General features: G+C 40.9%; 1 protein-coding gene across 1 annotated transcript in view; it reads left to right on the top strand.

The window, feature by feature from the left end:
* Nucleotides 1-20,295, top strand: part of LOC121949585 (cadherin-4-like) — a 243,234-nt gene extending 222,939 nt beyond the window's left edge. Inside the window, 7 exon segments of the mRNA XM_042495320.1 lie at nucleotides 46-299; nucleotides 5,170-5,321; nucleotides 11,197-11,433; nucleotides 12,205-12,438; nucleotides 12,560-12,699; nucleotides 14,944-15,108; nucleotides 20,089-20,295. Coding sequence (XP_042351254.1) covers nucleotides 46-299; nucleotides 5,170-5,321; nucleotides 11,197-11,433; nucleotides 12,205-12,438; nucleotides 12,560-12,699; nucleotides 14,944-15,108; nucleotides 20,089-20,295 — 1,389 coding nt within the window.
* The last annotated feature ends 268 nt before the right edge of the window (nucleotides 20,296-20,563 follow it).

The following is a 20,563-nucleotide window of genomic DNA, read 5'->3' as shown; positions in this document are numbered from 1 at the left end:
CCATCTCTCTCCCCTCTCTTTCCCACCTCCTCATTTCTTCTCTAGCCGGTGGATTTTGAGATGAATCGTGCCTTCATGCTTACCGTCGTGGTTTCCAACCAGGCCCACCTGGCCAGCGGCATCCAGTCCTCGCTTCAGTCCACAGCGGGAGTCACCATCTCGGTTCAGGATGTTAACGAGCCGCCCGTTTTCCCTGTCAACCCCAAGATGATCCGCTTCGAGGAGGGTGTGCCAGCAGGGACTACTCTCACCGTGTTTGCCGCTCAGGACCCTGACCACTTCATCCACCAGATTGTCAGGTACTTTAAAGTGAAACACACCACAGAGGGTTCACTTATGCAATATTTCTCACTGGACAAAAAACCCACCAACAACTGTTAATATTTGGCTTTTCCCAAAAACATTTTGGTTAAACTTGGGGGTGGCAAAAATAAGCTGTGATATGGTGAACTGTGAAGTGACAGTTGCTATTTTACACATCGGCGAGACACAGAGCAACATTAGTAATAACTTGGAGTCTTGCTTGTCCATCTGATTAATTTATGTCTAACGGTCACTCTCGTTTTACCTGTTTTGGTCTCCACCAACTCTTGGAGGAAAGATCAGGCTCATTAGCTCCACATGAAGAGCAACCTTATTCACTTACATTTGATCATTTATAAACCATGATATATATATATATATATATATTAACATGCCAGATTTTTTTCTTATCTAGTTTCCAGTTTTCTTTATATAAATTATAACCTTATGTATTATAAATGCTTCAAGAAAAGTTATTACATTAGGTGACATGAATAATAAAATAAGTCTGAAAACAAAATTATCCTCCACACACTAATGAAAAACAGAAAGATTTAATAAGGAATTGAGTGTAAGAATGAAAGAAAATATAGTTAGAATTAAATAACTCCACCTCCTCATATGTACATATGTTGCTTTTTTGAGCTTTAATAGATTATATTGTTTGTTTAAGACCCCATTAATTCTTTATAATTGAGGATTTTGAGATCATTTGTATTTGATTTATATATTTGCATTTTTTAAATAATTTTTTAGTTTTTGTGGGTGACACAGTGCAGTCACTACCCATGCTACCTACTGCATTCTTGATCTGTTTACTTCAAACCACCATCTGCTGTGTCATTTCTTAAAATGAAAATGAAGTTTCTTGAACGCATTTGCAGTTAGGGACTGGTATTATAATGTTCCAAAAAAGGACTGAAGCTCCTCTGAAGGCCAAAGACTATTCGATAGTGAGGCATTTCCAATATTTTTTTCCATGCGGTCTACAACTGGATATGTATCCCTCTTTCAATCTGTGTGTCACCAGTGTTTAAGCAATGTCTCTGCAGCTTATCCCTCTCATGTGACATTCTCAACCAACCCTCCGCCCACAGACCGAGTCTCAGTTAACTCCCTGTTGCCAGGCGACTGGTGTGAAGAGGTCATCCTGTAATGAGTTGGACGCTGTCTGTCTGCCCTCCTTAGATCCCTATCTTCTTCTTCTCTTCCTCCTCATTGATCCTACCCTCCATCCGTCCTAACTGGGGTGATACACAGTGGGCATTGTGCCATCCAGGCATCGACCCTGTGTGACAGAAACTCCCACATGCCCACTAAGGTCCAGCGGCACCGTTCCACTCCATAGCCAGCTCCAACGAGAGAGATTGATTTTTCTTAATGTCAGTGAGACAGCCTCTTCCGCGGAGGAACACAGTGGAAATGTTACTGAATTGATAGCGGGGGAGGTTGTGGGAGATGTACTCATATACTGTACAGAGGAGTAAGCAATATCTACATCTCAGGTTTCTCTGCCTAAAAAGACATGTCATGCAAACTAAGTGGACTGAGCTCCGCTGCTCTTTGAGAGAGGTAACTCCTCTTTTACTCCCTTTACTCTCATCCCTCCCTCCCTCTCACTCCTGCTGACCCTGTCACTTTCTTCTCTGTCAGTCTGTGTCTGTTATTGATGGGAGCTCAGAGCTGCTGTCTTCTCCAAAGCAGCTTGCCAGCAGACGCTCAGCTCATGCTCAGACACCCTCATCTCTGCTGGTGCTGTATTCCCTTTAGGTGACCTCGCTTGAACCCTCGCTGAAGCTCACACAAAAGACGGAGAAATGCAGAGCCGTAGGCTCAAAAAACGCACGCGAACATGCACACGGGCACCCACAGAGGATGAGTGAAAGGCCTGTGCGTGAACAGTGGAGGGGATGGGAGAGGAGCCAGCTTCGCGTTTTTAAGTGTTTCTGAATTTCTTGCTTTTTCTTCCCCTCTCTGGAGAAGGGAAGATGATCTGAGACAGAGCCTTTTTGCCAGCTGATTTTACTTTTAGATGTGATTTAAGTGGCAGCGTGAGTTAATTTGTGTGTGTGTGTGTGTGTGTGTGTGTGTGTGTGTGTGTGTGTGTGTGTGTGTGTGTGTGTGTGTTTCTGTTCTTGTTAGTATTAGAATATTAACCCTGCAGCGCAAGGACATTTTTATGATTTGAGTTCATGTTGGTTGGTCTGCACTCCTAAAAACCTTAGTTCATGGCTTGAGTTTAGGATCAAAGGGGTACTCCTGCAAATTAGTTTTGCACTTCCATGAAGTTGGGAGTCTCATGAGACAGATCAAATAAAGAATGGTCAAAATCAAAGGGACACAGGCCGAGACATCCTGACATTTACACAATGTGTCCTCAGACTGCAAACAGGGGCCGCACATTAGTAGAGCTCCAGCTTCGGTCTTGAGGCAACATCTACACAGGATGCATTTATGCCCTGTGTTAAGTGTAATGTATGTGGTCCTGTTAAAAACCAAGTCTCAAGTACAGATCCAGCTCCAATAGAGTGGTGAAGGGATGACGAATTTTTGTAGGCCAACCAGGAAGTTTGTATCACACTGGTTCCTTTTTCAAAAACCTTATGGGATTTAAGCTCTGTGATGAACACACGTTTTGTTCAGCATGATAATCTTTACAGATGAACACCACTTTTGTGTGTTTTGAAGCGTAAATGAAATCACCAGAAGCAAAAAGTTATTGTTAGGCTGTACACAAACTACATGTGGGCGCACGACTTAAAAAAACCCCATAGACTTTAATACGAAGGAAGTGCAAAAAGCAAACGAACTTCCGTGTTTTAGGACTCATAACTTCACCACTCTAAAAAGGTGTATTTTAGTTCCATGCAACTCAACAGCATCAGTCATTAGATGCTCCCCACATCCAAAATAACACTTGTCAAACGCCAGGCCTCCAGTGTGTGATGCAAAATGTGTTAAAATCAGTTGAGTGTCCTTTAAGGTTAGAATTAGATGAATTTAATATGGATAATGATATAATAATGACTTTATGAAGGACACAGAGAAAGGTCTACAGTGTACTACATAAATTCAGACAGCAGTCTATTTACAAAAATACAAGATAGGAGTCAGTGTTACTTAGGGTTTGTGTTTTGTTGATACTGGCTTTACTTTCTTATTGTTTGGGGTCCTACAGGCCAGACAAGTGTATCTGTAAAAATAATAACATCTTATTAAAAAATCCAATATGTAGAAAAGTATTGGACCTGTAACCAGGGTTCCTGCAAATCCTTAAACATTAGGACACAACTGTCCCTAACCCAACAAAATGAATGTCAGTTCATCTTCTTTTCCTTCAGTTATTGTAAAATTGGTCTAATTCCAAGTGGCATTTAAAAAGTCTCAAAAAGTGTTAAATCTCACTTGCCTAAAGTTGATGAAACCCTGTGTAACTGTTCTCTTTGGCAATAAACTGTTCTAACTCTCCAATAACAAAAATCCAAGTAGACTTATTTGGAATAAAGCAGATATAGTGCTGAATAAAAATTGTCAGTGCCAATCTACAAATAAAAAATCAATTTCAACATATTTTACAGCTGAGGTCTCTGAGACACCAAACAACTTTAATGCATCTGGTTTTTTAAATGTCTTCTGTCATCAGTTCAAGATAATGTTTGTGAGCAATTCTTGTGAAATTAGGAAAAGTTATTAAGTAGCACCTGATAAAACACTAATGTAGTGTATGTTTTAAGCTGTTAAAAAGGGCCTGAGATCACCAGGAGCCCAAACAGAGCATTAAGGGTTAAGGGTTACAGCAGTTGTCAGTGTAGTAAGACACTGCTCTGCCAGCTGCACATGAAGACAGCAGAAGGTGACATCTTGTTGGCACGGGAAGGAGAGGAGAGTGCCAGGCATGACACGCAAAACACCAGAAACTAACCTGCAGGGTAACATCCGATCCTGACTAACACTGCATGACAATCTCTTTCACTAAAAATTAGTTTTATTTTCATCTGTTTATTTTGTTCTCTCAAGAAGGAACTGTAAAAGATCTGTCAGTCCATCTGTCCATCTGTCTGTCTGTTTGCTAAGTGTGTGCCAGTCTGGAAGTGTGTGTCTTTAGCTGGAGGCGGAATTAGTTGTCTCCCTGCCTGTGAGGTTCTGGATAACCAGTGTCAGCCTCCAACGCACTGCTTTAATTAAGTCCCCTTTCCCCCTCATCACGTTTTCTACCGACCATGGTTACATTCAGAAACACACCTCTGATCTCTCTCACTTTTTCTCTCCGTCTGCTTGTGTCGCTTACCTCCACCTCCTGTCACCATGTCGGCACGCTGACCATCTATCTACCGGTGAGACTTCTCACTTGTCTGCAATTAACCATTTCTCTTTTGACCTGAGTATGAAGTGCTTCCTCCTCTCGGTCCGCTGTTAAGACTTGTCATAGTTGTTAATGGAATTTATCTACTTTAATTGCAGTTGTCACTTTCCACTCGGCTGACGTATCGACTGGTGACAGCGATGAGAGTCGCTGTGTGGGTACAAAGAGCAGTGAAGTTGTTAAGAGCGCTGCTTGGCTGTTCTGCATATGGGTTCAGGTTTTCATCGGTCCTCATGCTAATGAGCTGCTGCTATGATAAGCTCGGTGAACATATGTTCTGCTCTCCATGTCACTGTTATATTTCAAAGGTGCTTGGCTGGTATTGCTTATTATGGTAATGAACATTCTACCTGATAATGGGTACTTTGGATCAACAAATAAAAGATTCAGAGCTGCTGAAATTCACCTAACATTTGGACACGCAAGTTAATATGTGGAATTTGTTTCTGTGTGTTTGTGTTGGGATTGATTAAGTGTGTGGTTTTCTTGCCATCTGTGCACAGGTACTCCAAGCTGTCAGACCCAGCTAACTGGCTGAAGATCAACAGGACCAATGGTCAGATCACCACCATGGCCCTACTGGACCGAGAGTCCATGTACGTCAAAAACAACGTGTACGAGGCCACATTCCTAGCATTCGACAATGGTAAGTCCGGTAAGTCAGAATGACTGTGTGTGTCGTGATTACGGGCACTATTGCAGTGGTTCTCAAACTGTGGGCCCCTTTGGGGGGCATAGAGCCAATGCGGGGAGGGCGTGGTTGATTAAGGGAGAAATGTTGAATGAAACAGAGTTGAATGAACACAATTCATGTAGGAAAAATAAACAAACCAGTGCTGATGCTGCCAGACAGACACATATTCCAATTAAATACACATGAATACTTTTTTAATGGTTTCTAAATTATTGTTAATGAATGATAAAGCAATAATTGTGGGTTAAGGCATGAACAGTTTTTGGGTGCTGAAGGGGGTCACGACAGAAAAAGTTTGAGAACCACTGAACTATAGGCCTTTTTGCCCAATTAGCAGCATGGCTAAAGGAATGGCGGTCAGTCCACCACTTTGGTCCAGACCAAAAAAATCACTACAATGTTTGTGTGGATTGCCAGAACATTTGGCACAGACGTTCATGGTCCCCAGAGGATAAATCTTAATAACTGACTTCTCTAGTGCCACCATGACGTAGACGTCTGTGGTTTTTACTGAGGTTTTTACTTTAAGATCTTGCGAAATATTGGCTGGATTGCCATTAATTTTGTCAGCCTTAGAATTGATTTTTACAATATTGGTGTTCCCATAAATTTATGTAGCACCACCACCAGGTCCCAGTTCTGCTTTGTCCAATACTCTGATTATGGCCAAAGACCTAAAAAATAATAATAATTTAAAAAAAGCATTCCACCCTTCATGACACATCCTGTTCAGTGTCAGGTAACAAAAAATAGCTATTTTACACAACTGAGAAGACAAAGTCAGCTCATATACTATGTCACTTTAGAAACGTTGATATGATACATAAAAAACAGAACAATGTAATGTATTCATGGTTGACAGAAACATACAATGCCAACATTTTCCTCTGGCAGCTAAGCTGCACCACCATGTTAGCACTGTCACTGAGCATTTTAGCATGCTGATGTTACCATTTTGCTCATGTCTGTGTACAGGCTGATAGCACAGACTCACCGATTCACAGACTCATGATCTTGTTTGTTATGCTTTGGTTTTTTTATATTTTAATGCTGATAACAAAACATTAATCATCATCTGCCGGAAAAGGAATCTGTTTGTTATAATTTTTCATCATCTTTTATCAACAGAGTGAAAGTACTGTAGCACATGCAGCAGAGGAATTGTGTGGTTTCATAATGAGCCACAGCATAGCCAAATCACTTTTTTTCTGGCATATTTCTCACTACTCAAGCACAGATGATCTAAAACTATGATCATATTATGAAACATATTGTAAACATATTGTATTATATAATGTATTGGGCCTTTACCTTTACTGAAGGTGCCATATACCTCACTCAGGAGTGAAGAAACACACTGAGATATTTCTTTGTCTGCCACTTCTCTGTATTTTAAAAGGGTTAATGCCAATTTATAAAGGTTTAACAGATGACATAGGTTAGCTCCGCTAAACTCATTATGACATAATTGCAGACTTTTCACATTTTACATGATATTAAAATAATTTTATGGACCAATGCTACACAAAAGCAGAACAAACAGTTGAGGATTTTTTGCAGGTTTAAATACGTCACACCCTTGCTCCTCTCCTGCCAGATGCCTCATAAAGGGTAATTGTAAATGGACCTGCACTTGTACAGAACTTTTCTAGTCATTTTGACTCCTCAAAGCGCTTTCACTCTACAACTCACATTTACCCACTCATACACTCATTCATACACTAATGGCTGAGGTTACCTTACAAGGTGCCGCCTGCTACTAGTTTTTACACACTGACATGCACTCACACACTGATGGAACAGCCATCGTAAGCAGTTTGGGGTTCAGTATCTTGCCTAAGGATACTTCTACATGTTGACTGGGATCGAATCACCAAACTTCCGATTAGAGGGTGATCCGCTCTACCTCTGAGCCAAAGCTGCCCCAGTGTGCGTGAACTGTGAGTAGGTGGGATGCTCTGTACACTTGCTGTATTGTATAAAGTGTACATAAACATAAATATGTACATATGTATGCACCCACCTTTATTGCCCTGTGTCTTATAGGAAAAAAATAGAAAGAGGATCTGTCAATGAAGGTGTTAAGTATCAGCCTCAGCTTCTCCCACAGTGTACAAAGCTTAAGAACTAAAGCACTACAAATAGAGGTGCTTGCTCTCTGTGTAAGTAGGAGGGACCCAGGTGTTTTTTACTCCAGTGAGAAATGAGGGATTGGTTGCCCCGAAGCACACCAACTTAAGCTCAAAGTGTTGACTCCCTATTGATTCCTGAGCCCCGTGTCAACAAGGGGATATATTCCACTTTGATTGAAATTCTCTTTACTTATTCTACTCAAGCGAAGCACAAGAAGCAACAAAGCACCCAGCCAATCATAACCGACAAGACGGTCGATGGGCCTTGGGGCCCGGGGCAACAGACCTTTACATAGTTGATGCACCAAGTTACTGTCTGATAGAGGAGAAAAAGTTGAAATACAACACTGATGAGCTACCGGGGTAAACTCTGTCTACGCTGCATTGCATCAGGAATTTTGTACCGCTTGCTGACAGCCTGTGTGCAGGGGGGTTGTCAACTGAATATCAAGGCCACAATATATCACTGCAGTCTGTTTGTTCAACAGATCAGCACACTCACTTTCTTCATCTGTAGATGTGATTAGAAGTGGTATAAGTGGAGAATATGTAGTGGAAGAAATATTCAGATCCTGTATAATACTTAATTACCACAGACTGTATAAATAATGTATGGAGCCACTGTTAGGTCACCCATTGCACTGTGGACTACGATGACGCCTCAAGTTTTTTATTTCATCTGTCGGCAGCTTGTTTTTTAGGCTGTCAGTGACCATATCTGTACAAGAGGATGTAGCTAACTGACAGACTTTGATAAGGCTTCACATAAGTGGCCCCGCCCTTGATTATTTGTAACTTTAAACCTTGATAAAATGTTAAGTTATATAAAAGTTCACCCTATACTGTTTTTATGATGGGACTCTTTTTGTACCAGGCTGTAAACATGTTTTAAATGCTTCAAAGTTGGGTATTTCAACATGTGTCTGAGACTGACTTGCTCCTGGAGCCAGCCTCAAGTGTAGAATAACTGCAGTTTTGGCATTGAATATTAGTATATCATGTCGTATGTGATTTTGTATTTGCTATATTGTGATATAGATTGATATTGAATTAAAAAAAAAACCTCATGAATGTTATGACATAGATATAAACCTTAAATGACTAAACCTCAAATGACTCAGCCTTACTAACGCTTTAACTGTCTGAGGTGAAGCTAATTTCTTCTTGACAGTATTTTTGTGTAGCCTAATTTGATGTAGCAAATCAACATATAATAGATGCAGATATGTTTTGTGAGTCAAATCTCAATCTTTAAAGTGGTAGCTATAAGAGGTCACATAAATGTTGTGGAGTACAGCAGTTTCCCCTAAAGTTGAGTATAGTGGTGCAGAAGGAGTATAGAAGTGGAATGTGGCCTAAAATGGAAATACTCAAAAAAATCATTAGTACATCAAATGGTTTTTTAGTACAGTACTTGAGTAAATTTACCACTGGTAAATAATAATAATCTGATCACACTCACTGTAATTTCACAGATTGCTTCATAACTGCAGAGAAAGAAAACCAACTAATTGTGTGCTGTTAGTTTTAAAACACGCTGGAGTCTGTTGATCATTTTAACTCTGCCCATATGTTTATATCAGTAGTTTGAACCAAATCCCAGTAAAGACAAACAATTTAAAATGAGAGAGATTATCAGTTATGAGTCTTTCCGTCACTGATTTGTTCTGCCCGCACTTCTGCCATCTTGAAGAGCTTAAAGCCCTGAAAACTTCACATCTTAAGTATTTTCCCATTAAATAGTGAGATGAGCACAGATAAATCAGCAGAGACTATCTCACATGTAAAATCATGGATGGATCGCTGAACAGGCCCACCAGGCACAGGCCCAGGGGCACCAAGATGTTTGGGCACCCCATGGCCTTCACCTGCAAAATTAACAAGAAACAACCAGGAAACGATTCAAAATGACCACAAGGAGTAGCCAAAGAACTGAAAAGAGTCACAAAATAACCACAAGGAGACACAAAAGAATCACAGAGACACAAAATGACAAAAAAAAAAATCACAAAATCACTCAAACAGACCCCAAAAAAAGTGACGGTCAAGAGACTCAAAATGGCCCCAAAGCGATGCAACAGATGCAAAGAGACACAAAAATAACAACAACAAAAAACAGCAAAATAACCATGAGGCAAAAATGTCTACAAAACAACCCAAAAAGGGCACATCATTATCAATACAACTATAAAATACACAAAACAACAATAAGTAGACACAAAATGACTACGAAGAGAATGAAATAACCACAAAGAAATGTAAAAGAACTTCAAAAGCACACCCAAAGTAATTACAAAATTGGCAAACCACAAAGAGACACAAAATTATCCCAAAAAGTCCCAAACAACTATAGGATGACACAAGACCACAAGGAGATGCAAAATGACTTCAAAAAGATACAAAACAACCACAATAGGACATAAAATGACAAAGCAAGTACATACAACCAGAAAAGACACAAAAACTATCTCAGAGCAACTGCAAAAAACTACAAAAAGTCACAAAACAACCACAAAGAGACACAAAACCATAAAAACACGTATAACAACAAGGAGAAGCAAAACCAGCACAAGGTCTGTGTGTCTTGCTCCTGTGTAGGAGAGGTGGTGGGGCCCTTTGCATGTCTTCGCCCAGGGGCCCACTGTCCCATGATCCGCCCACGTTTGAAAAATCCAAAACCGTTTAAACTTTGGCAGACAGTCTTGTTTTCATGAAAAAATATGTTTTCAGGTTATATTCCTTTCCACAAAAAACATTTAGACGCATTGATAAAAAAATCTATTTTTTACAGACTCTCTCTATCATTTCAGTTCACAAGTTAAATATTTAACCTCACACTTGAGTTCGTCCTCATTACAAATGTTTTCACAGTTTTCATGTTTTGCAGCTCGAGACAGACCAGCAAAACAACTTTCAGTTCACTTTTAATTTTTTTGAAAGCAAGCAGTGCAGTTAAAAAACAATGAGGCTCTTATTCCCAGCACCATGTTGTACAGCACCAAGAGCAACAGAAACAGTGTGGCTGAAAAACAACATTTTTCAGTCAGTTATGTGCTGTAATCAAAACACATTAGAGATTTGCTGTTAATGCATAAAACATCAAAAAATGTGTCTCCCAACCTGATGGTTCTGTTCTGGCCTGGCAGTCATGAAAAACCCTGAATAAGTTATGATGAGTTTGTGTTGCTGGATGTAGTGAGGGGTTAGCATTTGAGCCATTTCCCAGTGGGCTTTGCAGAGTGCAGATAACAGCAATCTTTATGTGAGCGTTGTCCCCTTCAATATGAGTCTCGTCTCTTCACAAAGCAGCCGCTTCTAAACACAAGGACTAAAAAATGTATGCGTTCTTTCATTTGTTCGGGCTGTTTTGTTTGGGCGCTGTGTATAAATGTACACAGTATTCTCCCTCCACTTTCAGCCCCTCAGTAAACAAAACCTATTTCTTCCCAATTGTTTCTTTGCCTGCATGCCTCATTTTCTCACTTCCACGCATGAATCAGCGTGACAAATGTAATTGAAATTGAAGGAATGTTTTGCTGTCTTCCGAAACTTTCTCATCACACCGTCTCTCAACTCTCTTTTTCTGCTTTTTTTGCTCCATCTCAAATCATTTCATCTTTACTCGTCTCCCTTTCTGCCATATTATCTTGCCATCTCCTCCTTTGATCTCTTTGCCTCCTCTCTTTCCTCTCACATCCCCTCAGGCGCCCCTCAAGCCAGTGGGACAGGAACCCTCCAGATCTACCTGATCGATGTGAACGACAATGCGCCGGTGCTGATTCCCCGGGAGGCCCAGGTCTGCGAGCGTGCTCGCCCCAACTCCAGGATCAACATCACTGCCTCAGATGCAGACGCTGACCCAAACGTAGGGCCCTTTGTCTTTGAGCTGCCTTCTTTTCCCGCCAGCGTTCGCCGCAACTGGACAATCTCCAGACTCAGTGGTAAATAAATGCTTAACATCGTCTTTACTGTTCTGATTCATATTGCAAATATTTTCCCTATCGTCGTGATGTAAAAATTTAGGAGGTGTATGGAAGTGATGTATTTAGCATCCCCACCTGAATTAAACCATAAATGTAACAGATGGGATGCAAAAGCCCTCCGCAGAATAACTGGCAACATCAATCAGGGGACCAGGGATTGCTGTAAGCTGCAAGAGAAGTCCAAGTTTAACAAAATGTCTCACAAAGCTCACAGTGAGAGACGCGGGTGCCATCCAGTGTTGACGTACGATCTATCGTTTGTGACAAATGAGATCCATTCATCTCTCTGTCCCCTGAGCGGCCGATCTGTCACCTAATCCACCCAGATGGATGTATCACAGCAGTTGTCTTGAGGACAAATCTGATCACATACCTGGATCCTTCTCCCACTGAGACTCTTGTCTTAGCTTGACCGAGTGATAGATGCTGAAGGTTACACGATCCGGGTTTTTTATATATCTCTTATGCCTCCTTGCATATGTACATGTCAAAATGATTGCTGTGCAGTCTGTTTGGTTGCAGCTTTTATTTGGTATGTCATGCTCTTGTACCTACGCACACGATGACATGATATCCTGCAGTAAACAAAATGTAATTTCTCTGCAGTACACTGTCTAATCTTATTTTCCTCTTCTTCTTCTTCTGCTTCCTTTCCTCCTACTCACTTCCCTTCATTTCTTAATGTTTCCTGTCTTTTTGCTGTTTTCTCTCAACACTCCCTCTCCCTAGGTGACTATGCTCAGCTGAGGTTAAGGATTCCTTACCTGGAGGCGAGCGTGTACGAGATCCCCATCATCGTGTCTGATTCTGGGAACCCTCCTCTGTCCAACCGCTCTGTGATTCGAGTCAAAGTTTGTCCCTGTGATGATAACGGGGACTGCAGTGCCACAGGCGCTGTGGCAGCCGCCGGCCTCGGCACCGGGGCTATCATCGCTATACTCATCTGCATCATCATACTGCTCAGTGAGTACAACACAGTGAAACAATCAAATCTGCGCACTGCTGGATAGTTAGTAATTAATTTGTTTTAAGACAATAAACTATGACATGCACACCTCTAAAATAAAACTTCTGTTTTTCACAGGCATGGTTCTGCTGTTTGTGGTGTGGATGAAGCGTAGAGAGAAGGAGCGACAGGCAAAGCCCCTGCTGATTGATCCCGAGGACGACGTCAGAGACAACATCCTCAAATATGATGAGGAGGGAGGGGGAGAGGAGGACCAGGTATCATTTGAAGATCATAAATGTATGATTACCAGAGGTCATAAAAAGATGTTAAACAGCTGTGGCATCTTTGAGAAATGCAATTTGTGTGAGCCGGATCATTAAAAAGTGCTAACATGTCTGAAATTCAATTTTATAAATATTGGGCCTAAAGAGTCATTAAATACTCTTGAATTTGAATTTGTTAGGTCTTAATTGCCACAAACATTTTATCTAATTTAAAGTATTCATATTTTAATTATTTTGGAGGTCCACAATTCTGATGTCATAAATCTTTAAATCTCTTTACTTTATACTCGCACTTACCTCTAGAAAAAATGTAGACTAATCTAATTCAACTGCAGCATAATTTGTTAAAAAGTGGGTCTTAAATATGTTAAAAATTATCTTGAAAAGTTCTTAAAAACAATTAAATTTAAGTGACTGATGCCTTTGGTTTGAACACAAACACATCTTTTGGTTTGATTTACCATCTCATATGGAAGGTCGGGAATGCACCAATGAATTATATTAGATAACTTCAATATACCAATAAGGGAAACTTTGGTCACCCATGCACAGTGCTAAAAACCAAAACAAAAAAGACACAAGTCATACTAACACATTCAAAGAGGACATACAGTTGCAGTTCAGGAGCCTGCCGATGCACAATAAATAGATAAAAAAAAATAGACAGCCTAATAAACAGATAGAAAGGTTAAATCATTTAATTATGGCTGCAAGTAGATATTGTTTTGATTAATTAATTTCTCAACTAATCAGTAAATATTTCTGTCTAGAAGAAAGTGTCACTGACTATAATTTCCCCATCAAATCTTCTCACTTAAGGAAATGGAATCAGCAAATGTTAGGCATTTTGGCTTGAAAAACAATTAAAGCTGTTGCGTTGATTGTTGGGGCTCCACAATCAATGAATAAAAGCTGACCATAAGTGATGCATCCAAAAACAGGATTAATAAAACGAGCAATGAAAAAGAAATGGAGAAAACACCAAATGAGTTCATCTACCACAACTGTAAAATTAACCATGAAGATTAGGAAAGCCTTGATCCGCTGGTCTGTAGAGTCTGTCGAGAGCAAAATATACTTTTTTTTTTTTTCTCCCAAAAAGTGAGCAAGTCTGCAAAAGTTTGGAGGCTGCAATCTGCCCTCTGCCCTACAAACAAGTGGTGCGGCTGAAAATGTTGCTTGGCTTGAGTTCCACGTACAGGTGGATGTGCAGCTCTATATGATGAGGCCCCTTTCTGCCCTGAAACAGCTATCCAAGCTGCTGTACGCCTACTGCACAACACCTCTTATTATCTAATATTATTTCTAATATAAAACCTTCAATAATGTTAAGCTCCAACAGCTTTGATTAATTCAGAGATGTTTTAATAATTATGCCACTTGATATTTTCCAACACCCACACGCCCCAGATATCTCAAGCATAAACACACACGAGGATCAGATGGCTGCCGAGTATATAGCCATATTTTTATTCTTAAGCACCTGTCTGAGGGTTTAGTAGGTACAAGACAGAGGGAGCGTGCATAATGAGTCAAAGATGCCATGTGCATGATCAGCGGCACACTTTAAGAGCACAGTAAAGTGCAAAGCTCATATTTGAATGTCAATTAAAAAACAAGAGTGTTTGATCTGAACTCAGCAATAACTTATATTATCAGTAATGTTTGAATAAACCACAGCCGCTGTCTGAGTAAAGTATTTTCTATCATTTCTGACTCCCCCTAACATCCTTGTTTCTAACGCTGAACACTATGAATCGTGGGTAATTCCCTCAAGCAAAGACTGCAGCACAGCAGGTTTACAAAAGGGCTCAAAAGTCCGCTAGAAAGCCCTGCAGCACTGATTTCTCTGCAGGTCAGTTCTGAGCTCTTGCAGGCTTAACTGGAATGCACATCACAGTGTGTGCATCTGTGAGCGCGGACAGTGGGATGAGGTCAAAGTTTGTGTACCAACTTGGCAACTGAGCTGGATACAAAACATGAGGCATGTACAGTACTGTGGTTGGAGAATCACCACAATAAGAAAGGTTCATGATTCAGGGTTCATTCGCTAAGTGACCTGACTGAATGCTTTAAAAAGACACATTTTAACAAAGGGGTCAGTAAATTAGAATTTAAAATGTAAAAATTAAAAATGTAAATTTGGCAAAAGTAGACTGAAGAGTAGTACGTTACTGATAAAAAGGGCTAGAGGATTAGGATGGCCTGTGTCTCAACATTCCTCTCTGCTTCCAGGACTATGACCTGAGCCAGCTGCAGCAGCCCGAGTCTTTAGACCACATCATCAATAAGCCAGCAGGGGTGCGCAGGGTGGATGAGAGACCTGTGATTGCTGAGTCACAGTACCCCGTCAGACCCAGTCTGCCCCACCCTGGAGACATAGGAGACTTCATCAATGACGTAAGTTCAAGAATAAGGGGAAAAACCTTTTGATGTTGCTTTGGCTCCTTAAGTCAGACTAAAGCAAAAATAAATGTGTTATGAGTTTATTGCACCAGTGAAAAATATGTCACTAACCACCCAGTAAAAATTGAATAGGGTTTCCCATGCATTCATTTATTTGTGGCGGCTTGCCATGTTAACGACATATGCTCCACATTTTGGTTTTCTGCTTTTGGGACTGTATAAGCCAGTAGGAGCGCTGTTGGTATGTATACTGTTTGTAGTGTTGTTGTTAAGACCATACTAACCAAGACCACGACTTGACCGAGACAAGACCAAGACCAAAGCAGGGCGAGACCAAGTCAAGACCAAGACTATAAAACAAATAAAAGAAAACAGTGAGAAGCTGTAGTTCAGTGAAATTGAAACTTAACCATTAATTAAGCTGGGCCTCAGTTTACATTCAGTCACCTTTGCAGCAGCTGCTCCACTCATCCATCGATCTGATCTGATCAGCTCTGATTTGGTCACCTGACTCAAACTACACAAACTGCTGCTGGAGATAAAATGAAGAGTTCTGCCTACATTACTTAAACTGACCCGGAAAAGCAGCTGTCAGCTACAGCCACACATAGATACTAATTCTGTGGGAAACTCTGGTAAAATATGAGAAAAACTGCCAAGTATATACAATTAGATTTCAAAATCCTGAAAAATGAGCAGTATTCTCTGCTCTGAAACGCTGGCCGCTTGTCTGCTGAAGGTGCTGAGCCAAAGAATGAGCCATTGCGAAGTGACAGACTTACTAATAGCTAACTCAGTAGCACAAAGCACACACCCAAAGAAGGAGTCGCTGGGCAGTGGCAGCGATCCTTTGGCAGATAACAGCAGCTAATGTTAGCACAAAGCATACACCCACAGCAGTGAGCAGTGTTTTGGGCTGAAACACTGAAATGTACGTTTGTGTTTATATGCTTGTGGCATTTAACAGCAACAAACTCGTTGCTCACACACAGGGATGCATAAGACAACACTGATGCTCTTTGCTCTAATGTTAGGAGTAAGGTAGTTTATTTGAAGTAGGAGAGGGGTTATGACAACAATGGCTCCAGTTCGTCATTGGACTCATTGTCTCAGGCCCGGCCAAAAAATCCTGGACACAAAGATGATGAAAAACTGTCATTTCACAATGCAGCACTGTAAAATTCAAAGTCTTGTCACATTTTCAGTCAGTATTTCCTAATATATATAATTTGATTAGAAAGAAATCTCTGATTTTACTTAACCCAGACTTTAACTGTTTCTGTTTATGAGCTGCATCTGTTACCTCATTGATGTGAATCATACAAAGTTTTATACCACATAAAGGGATTCACAATTGGATTCCCATCACCAGAATACTGTCAGAAATACTTGTCCCATGCAAACAGTTCAGTGTCTGGCTCTAAAATAGCATTCAGACCATGATGGAACATTAAAACCCTAACGGCTGGGTGAGCAAGATGAGGCGCAGTTTATTGCAACTTTTATGGTCTGGCCACCTGAACCTGTTACTGTGTGGAAAAGCACCATCTCCATTATACTGGTGGTGAACTGCAATGAGTGGCTTAAATCCAGTATTGCTAAAATAATTTAAAAAAAAAAAAAACATACTGGTAGATTACATAGGTCTAACCATCAGGATTCCTGCACAGTATGGCAAAGAACATAATTGGATTTGAATGATTTCCACGTCTGGATATGTATGGAAAAAAAAAGAGAGTATGGAGAATATAAAGTCTTTTTTGTAGAATTTCTAAAAATGCATTGTTCATACAAGCAGAGTTTCTCATGGTGGTTTGAGTAGGCAAACAGTACATCCAAAATGTTTGTGTGAGAGTGACAGCCGGATATGAGGGGCCTTGTGGGGAATTTTTCAGAATTACCTCTCACATTCACATATGAAACCAGTCTCATTCACACACACAACTGAAAACCATACACACACACACACACACAACTGAGCCGCTTGCAAACACACAATTAAAATGCTCTTACAAACAACTGAAATTATTACACTCACTCACACAACTGAAAACGATACACATACACACAACTTAAATGCTTGCACACACAACTAAAATGCTCTTACACAAACAACTGAAATTATTACATTCACACACAACTAAAAACAATACACACAAACTGAAACGCTCTTGCACAACATACTGAAATGCCTGCACACACACAACTAAAATGCTTAAACTGAAATGCTTGCACACACACAACTAAGATGCTTACACAAACAACTGAAATGATTACACTCACACACAAATAAAACCATACACACACACACACATCTGAAATGCTTGGACACACAACTAAAATGCTTTTACACAAACAACTGAAATCATTACACTCACACACAACTAAAAACAATACACACAAACTGAAACGCTCTTGCACAACGTACTGAAATCCGCGCACACACACTATTGAAATAAGGGTAAGAACAGCTATATCAGGATGCTGCTTGTTGTCTTGAGCTCAGGTTTCAACACTATCTCTCCCATGAACCTAATTGGAAAACTTAACACTCTGGGCTTTAGTACAACAGTCTGCAACTGGATACTGAACTTCCTCACGTGCAGACCCTACCTCCTCTCCTCCTGCTCAACATTGGGCCCCCCCAGGGATGCGTTCTGTTTACACTGTACACCCATAACTGCACTTCCACACATCAGGAGAACTCTATTGCAAAGTATGCGCAACACCACCATCATGCCAATAGGAAATCAACAATCTTGCAGAATGGTGCACAGAAAACAACCTACTGCTCAACGTCAGTTAAACAAAGGAGCTGATTTTTGATTTTAGAAAGAAGAATGCAAAGACACACACCCCTGTCTACATCAGTGGAGCTGAGGTGGAGCAGGTGAACAGCTGTAGGTTCCTTGGAATCACTATCACTGAGAGCCTGTCTTGGTCATCATCACCACCCAGGTTAAAAAAGCACAGAGAAGGCTCTACTTCCTACGGAAACTTAGGAAGGCTAAATCCCAGAGCAAGATCCTGGTTAACTTCTACAGAGGAGCGACAGAAAGCACACCGACTAGAAACATCACAAACTGGCATGGATCGTGCACGGCGCAGGACAAGAAGGCTCCACAGCGGGTGATTAAAACTGCCCAGAACATCACTGGTTCCCATCTACAGAGCACCAGTGACCTCAGTGAAGTGAGGTGTCTGCACAGAGCCCAAAGGATACTGAAAGACAGCAGCCACCCCAGCCACAGCCTGTTCACCCTGCTGCCATCTGGAAAAAGATACAAAAGTATCTGCTGCCGAACTACCAGACTACAGAGCAGCTTCTTTCTGTGAGACTCATCAACTCCTCCTTTGACACTAAGAAGATGAAGCAGGATTTAGGATCAACTTTAATTAAATTTCTTCTACCTTCTAGCTTGTACCTTGTAGCTTGAAATGCCATCGTACAACATATTGAAATGCGCTCATATACACTATTGAAACACTTTCGCATAATATAATGAAATGTGCTCACGCGCTGGTGAAATGCTCTTATAAACACAGCTGAAAATTTCAGTAGAAAAGGAAGTCATTTCAGTTGAAACAGAACATAGGCAGAGTCAACTCGGAAGGTAAAGGTCGTCCACTCAACAGCCTACAAGTAATCTAGCCGAAGCAGCGGCGTTGCTCAACATTTCAACTCAGCATTTTGGCCATGGCGGAGATTATTAGAACACTGTCAAATGCCACAACAGCCAGGCAACAACCCATGGAGCTGGACGTGCTGGATAGCCATTTAGCATCGCTTTGCCCTTCACGCCAGTGAAACAACATGCTGCCATCAGCTGCAGCCTCAGTCACACCACTGTGTCTTGAATGGACCCAAGCATTTGTGTAAGAGCATTTTAGTTGTGTGTGTGTATGGTTTTTATTTGATCGTGAGTGTGTGTGTTGATTGCAGTTGTGTGTGTGAATGAGATTGGTTTCATATGTGAATGTGACAGGTCATTCTGAATTATGTCCCACATGGGACGATGTCATCAAAGGCAAGGCAGTATGGAGTGTGAGTGAAATCACACAGAACTGAACAGCTCTGCTCTAAGTGCCTTATAGCTAAAACAAATAGATATCCAAGACCAAATTAGTTAAAAGACAAGGTGGCAATCTCTATGAATTTCCTTTGAATATATACATAACATGTCTGAACTTTTATGAGTTATGTAATAATTTAGTTGTCAGAAAAGTAAAGGAAGCTGTACCTTTATGGCTGCATTTATCATCATTTGCACGGTCACAGTGAGTAAACAACAGACACTGAAAAATAAATATGTATCTTTTAGATTCATGTTCAGTTCTTATTTATAAAAGAAGAGAAAAATATGGGGGAGACAATAATAGCTACAATATAATAACATAGGTAGTTAAAATGTAACATACATGTAACATTTGGATTTTTAAACCATTTATTTACAAACAAACCATCTATTTGTACTTAGATGTCAAAAATCATCTGAAAAATCTACAAAAAAGTCTGGAAATTTGTGTCTGAAAAACTGATGAATTTTTAAATCGAAAATGTGTAAGAAACATAGACTATATAAATAATGGATGTAGCTACCATGGCGTCATCCGCTGGATTGTGGACTGCCATTTTGAAGCCTTGACTTCAGCATTTCGACCGTCGCCATCTTCGTTTTTTGGAGCCAGATGTGACCATATTTAGACGAGAGGCTGAAGCTGGATCTGACTCACAGACTGTAGCGACGATTCACAGACAGCCTGTCACTGAAGTGGTCTCGCCCTTAAATATTCATAACTTTGGGCCTCAATAAAATGTAAACAGGTGAGTTATAAAAAAAAATTAACACTCTGTACAGTTTTCATGAATGTTGATATAAGTTATAGAGACCAAATTCGTTTTTTCAACCAAGCTGTAAACATGTTTATTTCTGCTGTAGAGAGCGGGATGAATATCTGTCTTCGTGTCTGCAGGGTCTGAGGGCAGCAGACAACGACCCCACGGCTCCTCCCTACGACTCCCTGCTGGTGTTTGACTACGAGGGCAGTGGTTCAACTGCCGGCTCTGTCAGCTCGCTCAACTCCACCAGCTCAGGGGACCAGGACTACGACTACCTCAACGACTGGGGCCCTCGCTTCAAGAAGCTGGCCGACCTCTACGGAGGAGGGGATGATGACTGAGAGCGGAGCAGGGGGCTGGGTGGGGCTGCGGCAGGGGTCAGGAGAGGCGGGGTCGGTTGGATGGATACTCCTGGAAGCCGTGGGCAGGGGCCACAAACATGACGCAATGGTTGACATGTGAGGAACTGACTCTTACATGGGCTGCGTTAGTTTGCTCACAGTGATCGAGCCCGCAAACATGAAGTCCGCTGCGACGCAACTGTATTCTGGCTTTATATTTTGTAGTGGCGAGTTTGTAGTGTGATGTTTTCTTTTTTTTTTTCTTTTT

The sequence above is a fragment of the Plectropomus leopardus genome, chromosome 2 (genome assembly GCF_008729295.1).
Source record: "Plectropomus leopardus isolate mb chromosome 2, YSFRI_Pleo_2.0, whole genome shotgun sequence".
NCBI lineage: Eukaryota > Metazoa > Chordata > Actinopteri > Perciformes > Serranidae > Plectropomus > Plectropomus leopardus.
The sequence above is the reverse complement of the archived record's forward strand: the minus strand, read 5'-3'. Positions and strand labels throughout refer to the sequence as shown.